The sequence below is a fragment of the Enhydra lutris genome, unplaced genomic scaffold, assembly GCF_002288905.1.
Source record: "Enhydra lutris kenyoni isolate GAN:26980312 unplaced genomic scaffold, ASM228890v2 scaffoldscaffold62, whole genome shotgun sequence".
NCBI lineage: Eukaryota > Metazoa > Chordata > Mammalia > Carnivora > Mustelidae > Enhydra > Enhydra lutris.
Genome location: NW_019154146.1, coordinates 6,001,709 through 6,015,059, shown reverse-complemented (window position 1 = coordinate 6,015,059; position 13,351 = coordinate 6,001,709). Strand labels below are relative to the sequence as shown.

Genomic DNA, 13,351 nt, shown 5'->3' with positions numbered 1-13,351 from the left:
CAAACAAATAAAATCTTTAAAAAAAAAAAAAATCCATGCACTAGATTAAGTTGAATTAAAATAAAATTTGCCCAACTGTCCTCAAAATAAAATATAAACTTTTTTCGTATAAAATACTGACATCACGGGGGTGCCTGGGTGCCTCAGATGGTTAGGTCTCTGCCTTCAACTCGGGTCATGACCTCCAGGTCCTGGAATCACGACCCATGTCTGGTTCCCAGCTCAGAGGGGAGTCTGCTTCTCCCTCTCCCCCTGCTTGTGTTCTCTCTGTCTCTGTATCTTTCTCAAATAAATTAAAAAAAAAAAAAATCTTTAAAAAGAATACTGACATCATGGATTTTGAAAATTTCTTGTACTTGACTTTCTGATTCAGTTTCAGAGTTGTGTTTATAGTGGATTATATGTAATAGTCACCTAAAAAAATCTCAAGAAGATTTATAAAAGTTTATATGAAAAATGTATTTAGAAGAAAAAATGTCATAATTTAATGACTCTCAAAAGTCATTCACCAAAAGTCTAGAAAGGTAAGAAAAATTGGACATCATTAGGTTTTAGCATCGCTGCAAAGACAGTGTCAGTTAATCACTAAGATGATTCTCCCAGTGAATAGAGTGTTCTACATTTTAACATTAATTTCCTAAAAAAAAGACTTAAGACTTTATGAGTCCATACAAACTTACGGATTTTAAAAATCCACTTCTCATGTTTCTGGACAGATCACTTTTGACTTCAGATGTACTCATTGCAATCAAAAGTGTTTTGTAAGTGGCACTCATCAGGAATAATCCCCAAATAGGCTCACCAAATTTCACATACACAATCTAGAGCAAGTCTCTGTCATTTAAAAAAAAAAAAAAAAAAAAAAAAAAGGCAACGGTTTCTAATCATACTGTGCAGTTCCACTAACTTCAAAAGATTACCGCTAGGAAGAAAAAAATGTTTTGGTTTAATAACCCCAGAAGGGAGAAACTTTGCTAATCTTACACATCACAGTGCTTAAAAACAATAAACCATTTCCAAAGCTTTAACCACAAAAATGCACCTAGGTCATTTTGTGTTAGGTAACAATAATAATTCATTATGCGAATATTTAATCCTTGCTATTTACTCTTCATTCTTTCATCTCAGACTTACAATGAGAGATTTAAAAGGAAAAATCGGAGGGAGCAAGACGTTCAAATCCCTTAGCAGGAACTTCCTTTGATCCTAATCATTACTGCAGGCACCTTCCACCAGAGTTTAATGCTTCGCTAGGGTTTCCCCGGAAAGAGACCTGCAGACGGTGGGTTCCAGTCTGTTCCTAACCGGAAGGCAGCTTCCCAGGCGCCCCGAGGGACCTGCAGACGGAACCCCCAAGTCTGGCTGAGCGCCGCGCTCGCTGTGGGAACGCGCGACCCAGCCTTCACCTAGGGAGGCGCAGGGGCGCGCACCACGGTCCCTGGAGAAGTTGTCTCCAGTGGGAAGCCTGCCAAACCACGAGCGGGGTGGGGGCTTGGAACACACACTTATACTCCTGGCCCACGGCGGGCACTGCGAGGCCCACGGCGGGCACGAGGAAGCCCGCAGCGCGGGCTTGGGACGGCCGAGCACGACCGCCCTGACACTGACAGTTGACACCGGCGGCCACCCTGAGGGTCCCTGTCCGCCGAGGCCCGGCGGGGCGGCGCAGAGACGCTGTACCTGGCAGGCACTCACGTACCAATCATGGTCACTGGGCAGGTGGAGGCTGCTGGGCATGGAGTGACCTACGCGGGAACGGCACCCGCATGTGCCGCCCACCAGAGTGGCTCCGAGGTTAAATCTTCCAGCGCTCGCCTCTCCTAAGGCCGGCTGTCGGCATGCGCACGCGCGGACGACGCGCAGCCAGAGGCCTTCTGGGAGTCGTAGTTTTACCGCGTAGTTTCTCGTCACCCCGCCCGCCGGCCGCCCCCGCCGGCCGCCGCCCACCGCTCGCCGCCCGCCTTCCGCAGGCCGCCTTCCGCCGCCATTCCGGATTCAGGCCCGGAAAACGCACGTCACCGGGGGACTGGGCCATTCGGCCGCAGTGTTGACGCGTCGCTTAGCAACCGGGAGGCTCACCTTTGGAAGCTTGTTGCAGCTCTCGCCGCGGTCCTTCCCTCTTCCCGCCCCTCCCCGCCCTCAACTCCCTGCACCTAGGAGCTGCCAAACATCTGGATCAACCTGGGCACTGCGAGGGGTTGAATTTCTACCAGTAACGCGCCTTTTTACATTTTTTCCCGAACTCCTCCTCACATCCGTAAAACCCACTGATTCTTTTACTACACGTTTTATGAGAACAAGACATTTCCTAGGAAGATGGTGGCAGAAAAAGAGACCCTGAGCTTAAACAAATGCCCAGACAAGATGCCGAAGAGGACCAAGCTGCTGGCACAACAGCCGCTCCCGGTGCACCAGCCTCACTCCCTGGTTTCTGAGGGCTTCACAGTCAAAGCCATGATGAAAAACTCGGTCGTAAGTGATCTTCCTGCCTTGAATGCACTCGCTCCGAGTCAGGGGACGCCAGGTGATAGATGCTGGCCGGTCCTGTGATGGATTCCGAATCTGTGTCCTGGGTGGTCTTTGGCAAAAATGGCAATTCCCCCGCAGACGGCGCCCAGCAGAGAGTGGAGGTCCCGGCTAGGTTGTTGGAAAGGATCTATCCCATCTATAAGCACCTTCCCAATAACTCATGATTTCTAGACCACCCCGAATTACTCTTAAACTATCGACACGAAAATACAAAAGAGCCTCTTACTGATTCCTAGGGGATCCCCCCTCAGCAAAGGGCCTTCTAGAAGGCAAGTTCTTAGAAATCATAAACTCTTACAGAATTTGACATGTGCTGATGCACACCTGGAAGCATGAACTGATTAAATCACCTGCAATAAAAAATCTCATCAATTCAACCTAAGAAATTTTAGACTATCCCTGTATTTACTCTTAACAACCCTCTTTCTTACAATATAACTTCAGCCTGTTAGAGCTAGGCAATTTCATATGAAGTCTATTTCCAGACCTTTTAAATGATAAATTTTTTAAAAATTGAAGATTCAGTTCAAGTATTTCTATTACTATAATTCGTATTTCATTTCTATTATTTGCAGTAGTAAAATTAAAATATTCTCAATACTATTGGGGGGGGGAAGGTTTAAAATGCACACAAGTGATTTAGCTACATGCATGATAGGTTTAAAAAAAAACTTTAATATTTGTTAAACAGTTTTAAATTTGATATGCTAAACCAGGTTTTACCTCTGACTGACTAAGCCAGCCCCTGTTTCTGGGAATGAGATATTAATAATAAATGCAGCTTTCAAATTTGTACAATTTACACTCTGGGAGCATCTGACTTATTGTATAGTAGCTAGTTATGTTAAATGAATAGTGTTGCTTTCCAGTATCACATTATTTCTTTTACATAAATGTTGCAAGTCTAATATATACCTTATTCCTAAGCCCCATCCTTTACCTACATGAATGAAACAGATAACTTCTAGATCCCTAGGTCAGATTGCTATACTGCTACACAAAATGATATTTGGATTATTGGAATGTGTGTCAGTTGGCTTACAATAGTGAAAATTTGTGGAAATAGACTAAAACTCTGGCTTGTTGTAGTTGCAGTCCTTTTGCATGGTTTTCACATAAATCGGTGGTCACGGGGGTCAAGATGACTCACTTATCAGCAATATAAAATACTATAACCATTCAAGCTAATTATTTGTTTTTTCTTCGACACAGTATTTCTAATTATAATCTTGGTCATTTTTTCAGTGTTATATTTGTTCACAGACATGTAGAAAATTTGTCAGATTCTCTCTTTACTAAATTTATATTTATAACCATGTTTATTTTCTAACATAGCCTTATACCTAAAGTCATAGTTCCTGGAAAATTAAGTATTCCACTATTACCAAATGAAGTAAATATGCTTACAAAACTAAAATAACAAAAAACATTGTGAAGCAGCCTTCTTTATAAACAACTTATTTGAGTTAAATATCTCCTTATATTTGTATTTTTAGGGAAAATCTCTTAGTGTAATAGCTGTATTTCCAGGAAAACCCTCAAAACAGGATGTGTCATTCTTTCACTTCATTTAGTGGGAAATTACAATTTATAGATGAAAGCATTATCTGCTCATTCATTCATTCAACCAGCAACCCCTTATCCCACTCTCTCTCTCTCTCTCTCTCTCTCTTTTTTTTTTTTTTTTGGTTAGCTAACCCAAGAACTTGCTGGCCATAAGCACAGTTGTGAAGATTTGGGATCAGCTAATCAAAGTCCCTGTCCTTTGTCCTCCGAGGAGAATGACCATACAATAATAAAGTCTTGATAATAGAAAGATACTGTTTATACAAAAGGGCTTCAGTGGTGTAGGAAATAAAACATTTCCTTTTTATATTCAATATTTACATTTCATTTCTGTCTTCAGCAGCATAAACCTTTTGGCATTAAAAAGTCAGAGTAGCTCTATTTCTTTCTTAAGGTTTATTTCTATTCAGAAAACAATGTGCCAGTCTCCAGCTTTTCTAAATTACAACCTCTGTCCCAAAGCTGACACCTAAGTCATTTTTCCAGTGTTGGGGCTCACCTTCAGTTGCCTTTCAAACACTTGCTAATTAAGCAAGTCACCACCCAGTGCTCTTCCACAAAAGCTGTGTTTACAGCTAAACCCTAAAGAGTTCTGTGGGCACTCTGGGTGTTTGAGAATGCTTTAGTAACATAAGTAAATACACTTGATCGTAAACAGATTTGATCAGATGGGCTGTACAAACAGATCCCTATTTAAACAGTGATAATCTGTGTATAGGAATAAAAAATATTTCTAAAGTAATAATGAACATAAATGGCCAGTTTTTAAGACTCACTATCAGATATTTCTCTTCCTTTACTTCCTTGAAATTGTTGCATTCTGTATGAAAACAAGCAAGGAGAAAGTTACTGAAATCAAAAACTAATAATCAAATTCATATTGTTATATTTGCCTAAGAAGACTGATAGGACATACAGAATTTGAAAATTTCATAGTCCAATTTCCTTTTAAAGGCCTTGTTTCATGGTATGTTAGAACCTATAATCAGAAACCAGTAGCTCAGTGTTTCATTGGTTTAATCTCAACTGACAGTAGGTGCTTTCTGTGCTAATACACTTTGTCATAAAGCAAGTTAAGATTCAGACCCAGGGGCGCCTGGGTGGCTCAGTGGGTTAAGCCGCTGCCTTCGGCTCAGGTCATGATCTCAGGGTCCTGGGATCGAGTCCCGCATCGGGCTCTCTGCTCAGCCAAGAGCCTGCTTCCCTCTCTCTCTCTCTCTCGCTCTCTCTCTGTCTGCCTCTCTGCCTACTTGTGATCTCTGTCAAATAAATAAATAAAATATTAAAAAAAAAACTTAAAAAAAAAAAAAAGATTCAGACCCAGAGTTATAATGATACAGAAGTTGACTTCAACTGAAGCTTTGTACTGTAGCTTTCCTTTTCTATAAACTATAAGTGTTTTATGTTCAAAGCTTAGGGGAATGGAAGAAATAATTATTTAATACTACCTTACTTATAGAGAGATGTTTATACTTACCAATCATACATTCATTCAACACATAGTGGTAATGGTCAATATTTATAAATTATTAAGATATCAATTTGGCTGCTTTAACAGAGTCCAAATAACCATCGTTTAACTAAGAAGGAAGTTGTTTCTGTTATATGTAAGTCCAAGTTTGTTGAGCACTACTTGTGTATTCTTGCTTTATATCCTGTAGGATGATGCCATGGGTCAAGGTGGTCTTACCACCATGCAGGTCAAATCCCTACCCCCAGAAAGAAGGAAAGAAAAAGCAGAGAGCTTCCTTTTAGAGGAAAGACCCAGACACTATACCCCACTTACATTCACATCCCAGTGGCCAGAATTTGGTCATTAGCCTATATTTTCCCTTTTTATAAAAACTTAAGAAAAATTGACCCTTGACACAACTCCCAGGCCCCCATACCTATTTCATCAGGAAAAGGGCTATGAAAATTTTATAGGTGCAAAAGGGCATAATCTCTAACACCTACTTCAGGCATGGGGAGAGAAAAACGGGTCAGGATCAGGCTACAAGAAGAGGCAGGAAGAAATGGAGGACCAGCGGCTTCGTTTGGAATGCGTGTCCTAAAATTTGCACTTGTCACTCAAGCTCAAATCCATTGCCAAAACTTGGTCTTATGACTGCATCCTGTTGTAAGAGAGGCCGGGAAATGGAGTCTCTGGCTGGTAGCTCATGTCCAGCTAAAAACTTGAGGCATTTTATCAGTGTAATAAACAGAAAAAGGGAAATCGGGGGATAATTAGAAATGTCTGCCACCAGTGCTAAACATACTATATTGCTAGTGAGAAGGAAGCAGACAAGTAAAATAATTATAGTTCGTGTAAATCCACATCTGTGGTAAGGCTTACAGATGTTTGCTTAGTATAGTGGAAGTACTAATGATGAGGGACCAAGTGATAATAAGCTGACTGAGATCCTTGTCACCTGTCCGGATTTTTACAATACCATCCAAACTGGTCTCTAGCTTCCTTCCACCGTTGGTCGTTTGTTTCATCTATCAGTATTACTACATTCATCTTTCCAGTACAAAGTTCCCTTCTCATCACTGGTACCTCCACAGGACAGCAGGGTCTTCTGTGATGCAATCCTATGCCAAGGTTTTAATTTCATCTCCCCCTATGCTCATTTCCTTCTGCCAGATTAAATCTGTAACTCTTCATTTTTGTGATTCATTTATATTGTTCCCTTTGCTTGAATGCCCTCCTCCCTACATCTGCCCACCCTCGTTCATTCAGACATCATGCACAAGTATCTCCTGATCACTGACTGTGCCAAGCACTGTTTTAAGTGCTGGGAGTTTAGAAATCAGGAAGCGGTAGAACCCATGCTGTGAAGGAGCTCAGGTTTTGTGGCTAGCTAAAACACCCACTGCTTCAAGAAGACTGCCCTAATTCTCCCTCTTTGCCAACCCAGATGGAAGGCTATCATTTGCTCATTGTTTTCTACTGTGTGTAATAGTTTGACTCGTGTTTTACCTCCTATAAATTCCCTGTGAGGGGAGAACACACGACTAACCAATTTTTTCATCCTAAGCAGCACCTAACAGTGTACTAAGTATCTGATGAATGACGGTAAGCAAATCTACCCTTTCTTCCTGTTTCATCTGCTCCCTCTTTCTTGTTGCTATCATAGTCATTTGTCTTTAGTCTGGGTTTTTGTTTGTTTGTTTGTTTGTTTGTTTTTAACCGCTCTCCCCTAATTAAGGAGCTCAGGAGATCCCTTTAAAACTCAGCCAGATCAAGGTATTCCTTATCTCAAACCCTTCAATGGCTCTTCATCTCAGAGCAAAAGTTAAAATTCTCATCCTCCTGTAAGGTCCTAAGTGGTATTTCAGTGTTTTCGTCCTCACTCATTCTGTTCCATCCACAGTGGTGTCCTTACTGTCCTTGAATACACCAGTTGCCCAGCTGGCTCAGTGCCTTTGCCCTTTCTGTAACCTCTAGTGGAAATACATTTCCCCCTTACATACCACCATCTCCTGTTCCTTCAGTTTTTGGTCGAAAATTAACGTTGCATTGAAGGCTTCACTGACTACTTAAAATTTCAACCTCTTATTAATCTCTTCCATCCCTGCTCCGGCACACTCATCTTCTTTACATCTTATGTTTTTGCGTAAATACTGACCACCCGCTAATATTGATTTAGTTTATCCTACATCTTCTTCCGCTACAGAGTAAGATCCTTGAGGGCAGGGAATTATTGCTATTTTACTCACTGCTGCATCTCTGTCCCTAAATTCCTGGCACATAAGAGGTGCTGGGTTTTTTTGTTTGTTTGTTTGCTTTGTCAAATAGATTAATGAATGACCACCTTTTAATCTATAATGGACAATCATCTTTGAATTAGCAGCTTTAAGAAAATGCTAATGGCATTATATAAATATAAAATATAGGAATTAGAATAATTTATAAATGTTTTATGCCATATTTTAACTACCTTATTATATAAATTATCTATGTTCATTATAAAATGTTAAAGTAGTAAGGTTTAGAAAAGCTTTCTCCTATCTAAAAATTTTAGGTTTTTTTCCCCCCAAAATCCTCTTAAAATTTTAATGTTCTATTTTAAAGCTTTGCTTTTTCCTGATTCATTTTTGTTTAGGAAGTGGGATAGATAGTTTGGTTGTTGTTATTTTATTTTTTTTTCCCCAGATGACCAGAGGGTTCTTACACGACCCTTTACATATAGTTAAACTAAATTATATAAAATATCTTCCTATTTAATGTGAATGACCTGGCAATGGTATATGTATATTAAATATAGTAGCTTTTTTTTAAAGGAGAGAATTTTTTTTTAAGATTTTATTTATTTATTTGACAGAGATCACAAGTAGGCAGAGAGGCAGGTGGGGGTTGGTTGGGAGGGAAGCAGACTCCCCACTGAGCAGAGAGCCCCATGTGGGGCTTGATCCCAGGACTCTGGGATCATGACATGAGCCGAAGGCAGAGGCTTTAACTCACTGAGCCACCCAGGTGCCTCTATAGTAGCTTTTTATATGTTTTGATATATGATACTCATTTTTATTCCATCTGAATTTCCAGCCCGTGTTATGAGGAGACAAGGCAGATTTTTTTTTCCCCACTTAGCATATAAATCTCAGACAACTTAATTTTTTTGTTGTGGTGGTTTCAGGACACTTACTAAATGGTAGAACAAGGAATGGAACTTAGATTTCCAGGTATTTCTGACTGGGACCAGTCCGCTATTGCTCACTTGTTTTTTAGACTTTAGTTGATACGTCATATGCCAACATAAATGTATCATTTGAATATCAAACCAATGACACTGGTCCAGCACCCAGATCGTGAAACATAATTAACACAGAACTCCCTCAGCCCTTTTCCAATCACTGCCCAAATATACCCCCCAAGTTCAATCTTCTGACAACAGATTTGCATCCATGGAATCCTAAAATCCGTAACTGTATTGTGTCTGTCCATTAAATTTGTGTGACTCACCCACATTATTGCATATGATTACAGACCCTCCATACTCATTCCTGTGTAATACTTTTGGGTGTCCATAGAACATTATGTATCTGTTCTTCCACTAATGAGTTTTTGTGTGACCTCTAGGTTAGGATTGTCACAAATAGTGTTACTAGGAAAATTCTAATACATTTTTTTGGAGAAAATATGTATAAATGTCCCAGAATATACTCCTGGGAATTTCCGAGCCCTGGGGTATATATATGTTTGCTTCAGTAACTACGTCAAAGTCATTTTCCAAATTTATTTTTCATATTTAAACTCTTGCTAGCTCTACCTGACAATACTGTTTATTCTATCTTCTAGTTGTTGTTCTCTTTATTTTGCATTTTAGGTATCCTAGTGGGTGTATAGTATTATCTCATTGTGAATTTAATCCTAATTTTCATTATGACTAATGAAGCTTAAAACTTTTAAAAATATTTTTATTGGTCATTTGATTATCCTCTTCTGTGAGGTGTCTTTTCACGACCTTTAGGTGTTTTCCTCATAACTTCATTTGGCTTATAAGCCATTTATTAAATGTATATGTTCCAAATATAGTTTCCCACTCTCAATTTCCTACCCATCCTCTTTTTTTTTTTTTTTTTTTTTTTTTTTGAGAGAGTGTGATGAGTGGCCTGGGGCGGAAAGGGGAGAGAGGGTTGGGCAGAGGGAGAGAGAGAGTTCCTCCCTCTGGTAACCAGTAGTATGTTTCCTATATCTAGGAGTCTCTTTCTATTTTGCTCTTTCATTTGTTTTGTTTTGATTCAGTATTTAAGTCAAATTATACAATATTTGTTGTTATAAATTATTTCACTTAGTATAATACCCTGTGGGTCCATCCTTGTTGCAAATGGCAAGATTTCATTATCTTTCATAGCTGAGTAATATTATAATTATATATCTCTCTCAAATCTCTTATCTATTCATCTATTGACAGACACAGGTTGTTTCCATATCATGGCTATTGCTATTGTAAATAACACTACAATGAACATACAGGTATGTATATCTCTTGAAATTATTTTTCATTTTCTTTGGATAAATACCTAGAAATGGAATTGCTGGATCACATGGTAGTTCTAAGTTTTTAAAAAATCCCCATGCTGTTTTCCATAGTGGCTGTACGAACTTACTTTCCCACCAACAGTGTATGAGGGTTTCCTTTTCTCCATATCTTCCCCAGCACTTTTTGTCTTTTTGATAATAACTAATCTGACAGGTGTGAAGTGATTATTTTATTCTGGTTTTAACTTGCATTTCCCTGATGATTAATACACTGAGCACAGAACATTGAACATCTCTTCATATTCCTTTTGGCTATCTGTATGTCTTCTTTGGAAATATGTCCATTCACGTCCTCTACCCATTTTTTTAATTGGGTTTTTGTTATTGTTGTTGTTGCTATTAAGTTGTATAAGTTCTTTGTATATTTTGGCTACTAACCCTCTTTATATCACATATGATTTACAGATATTTTCTCCTAGTCATGGGTTGCCTTTTCATTTTGTTCATGGTTTTGTTTGCTGCATAAAAGCTTTTTAGTTTAATGCAATTGCATTTGCTTATTTCAGCTTTTGTTGCCCATACCTGAGGAGACTGGTCCAAAAAATATTGCTAAGACCTATGTCAAAAAGCTTATTCCTGTGCTTTCTTCTAGTTATTTTATTATTTTAAGCCTTACATTTGTTTGTTTTTGTACATGGCATAAGACAATGGTCCAGTTTCACTTTTTTGCATACTAGTCCAGTTTTCCCAGCACCATTTATAGAAAATACTGTATTTTCTCCATTGTATTATCCTTGCCTTCGTTCTCATAGATCATTTGACTATATGTGCATATGTGTCTATTTCTAGGCCCTTCATTCTATTCTATTGATCTCCATGTGTATTTTTGTACCAGTAGCATACTGTTTTGATTACTACAGCTTTGTAGTATTGTTTGAAATCAGAAAGCATGATGCCTCCTGCTTTATTCTTCTTTCTCAAGATTGCTTTGGCTATTTGAGCTGTGTTGTGGTTTCATACAAATTTTTTGATTCTTTGATCTAATTTTATGAAAAATACCACTGTATTTTGTTGGGGATGGCACTGAATCTCATAGATTGTTTTGGGTAGTGTGGGCATTTTAACAGTATTCTTCCAATTTATGAGCATGGTATGTCATTTCATTTATTTGTGTCATCAGTTTTTTTTTTTTTTCATCAACGTCTTATATTTTTTTTTCAGATTTTATTTATTTGAGAGAAAGACCCATAGCAAGAGAGAGCAGAGCAGGAGGGAGGAGCAGAGAGAGAAGCAGTCTCCCCAGTCTCCCCACTGAGCAGGGAGCCCCACATAGGGCTTAATCCCAGGACCCCACTAGGATCATGACTTGAGGCAAAGGCAGATGCTTAACCAACTGAGCCACCCAGGCACCCCAGTGCCTTACAGTTTTCAGAGAACAAGTCTTTCATCTTTTGGTTAAATTTATTCCTAGATATTTTATTCTTTTTTAATGCAACTGTAGGTGGAACTGTTAATTTGTTTTTGATGGCTCATTATTAGCATATAAAAACATGACCAATTTCTGTTAATTTTGTATCTTGAGATTTATTGAGTTCATTTATTAGTTCTAATAATTTTTTGGTGGAGTTTTTGTGGTTTTCTATATATAGTATATCATCTGCAGTTTCTTTTTTCTTATCAATTCAGATGTCTTTTTATTTCTTTTTCTTGCCTAATTGCTCTGGCTAGGACTTCCAAAACTATTTTGAATAAAAATGGTAAAAATAAAGTGGGCATCTTTGTCTTGTTTGTGGTCTTCAAGGAAAGGCTTTCAGCTCTTCACCATTGAATATGTTAGCTGTGGGTTTGTCATACATATGGCCTCTATTATGCTGAGCTACATTCCTTATATACTTACTTTGTTGAGAATTTTTATCATATATGGACGTTGAATTCTGTCAAATTGTTTTTCTGCACCTATGAGGTGATAACATAATTTTTGTTTTAGTTTTATTAATGTGGTGTTTCATGCTGACTGATTTCTGGCTGTTGAAGCATCCATGCACTATTGGAATAAATCTCACTTGGTTGTGGCGTGTGATCCTTTTAATACATTATTTAATTCAGTTTGCCAATATTTTGTTGAGGATTTTTGCATCTATATTCATCAAAGATATTGGCTTAAGATTTTCTCTTTTTGTGGTGTGTTTTTCTGGTTTTGTCATCAGGGTAATTCTGGCTTTGTAAAATGAGTTTGGAAGCATTCTTTTCTCTTTCATTTTTTTAATGATTGAAAAGGATAACTACAAACTCTTTTAAACGATCGGTAGAATTCACCTGTGAAGCTGTCTGGTCCTAGACTCTTGTGTTTTGAGAATTTTTGAATTAATGATTAAATTGTATTATTTGTAATCAGTCTGTTAAGATTTTCTGTTTCTTCATGATTCAGTCTTAGAAGATTGTGTGTTTCTAGAAATTTATGTCTTCTAGATGTTGCAATTTGTTGGTGCATAATTATTTATAGTAATCTCTAATGATTCTTTGTATTTCTGTGGTAATCAATTACAACTTCTCTTTGGGTTTGGCTAGCAAACCCTGAGATGGCCAACTAAAAGATTATTCCAGACACCTAAGTAGGAGAAAGAAGAGGGCCTGGGGCCAGGTGTACTGGTGGTGATAGGCCTCAAATCAAGTTTACCTCCACTTTTGTTATGCATGTTATTGTTACCTCAAAGAATCAGGATTAGAAAGGAATGTAGAGATTCAATATCTAGGGCAATGACATTTACAGGCATTGTGTGATTAGAACTACTTGTGTTCATGACCTGCAAGCAGGGAGTAGGTGACCATTAAGGATTTATATCTAACCTAAGTTAAGCATCTGTCCCCTGGGGGATAGCTTTGGGCCACAATGAGGATCTGGCTGTTTTCAGCCCAGAAATTTAAAAGGAGGCCCAGTTTTCTGGTCACTCCTTTGCTTCTCAACTAACCTCTTCCAAGGAGGGTTGTGTTTGTTGCTAGCCAGGCATTGTGAATTCCCACATTCCCCCCTTTCTTATTCTTTGCAGGTTGGAGGTCTTGCTGCAGTTGTGCCAGGTACAAATCTCGAGCTTCTCCTGTTTGGGGAAAGCACTGTTATTCCGACTTTGCAAGCTAAAAAAAGAAGCAATAGAAAAATGAGTAAAATAATGGACAGTCAGATGAGTCCCCATCTGGTATTAGAAAACCAGTTTTTTGGGGTTTAACCATTGTAGATTTTGACAAGAAAATACCCTAGGTTTTTTGGTTATGCTCATGTTCATTAATGGTGGT

The 13,351-nt window shown here is 38.7% G+C and overlaps 1 protein-coding gene across 1 annotated transcript in view; it reads left to right on the top strand.

Annotated features, from left to right (window-relative positions):
* The first annotated feature begins 2,000 nt into the window (after positions 1–2,000).
* Positions 2,001–13,351, top strand: part of LOC111158685 (parkin coregulated) — a 503,721-nt gene continuing 492,370 nt past the window's right edge. The window contains exon 1 of the mRNA XM_022520893.1: positions 2,001–2,472. Coding sequence (XP_022376601.1) covers positions 2,317–2,472 — 156 coding nt within the window. The 5' untranslated portion in view covers positions 2,001–2,316. The remainder of the gene's footprint in view (positions 2,473–13,351) is intronic.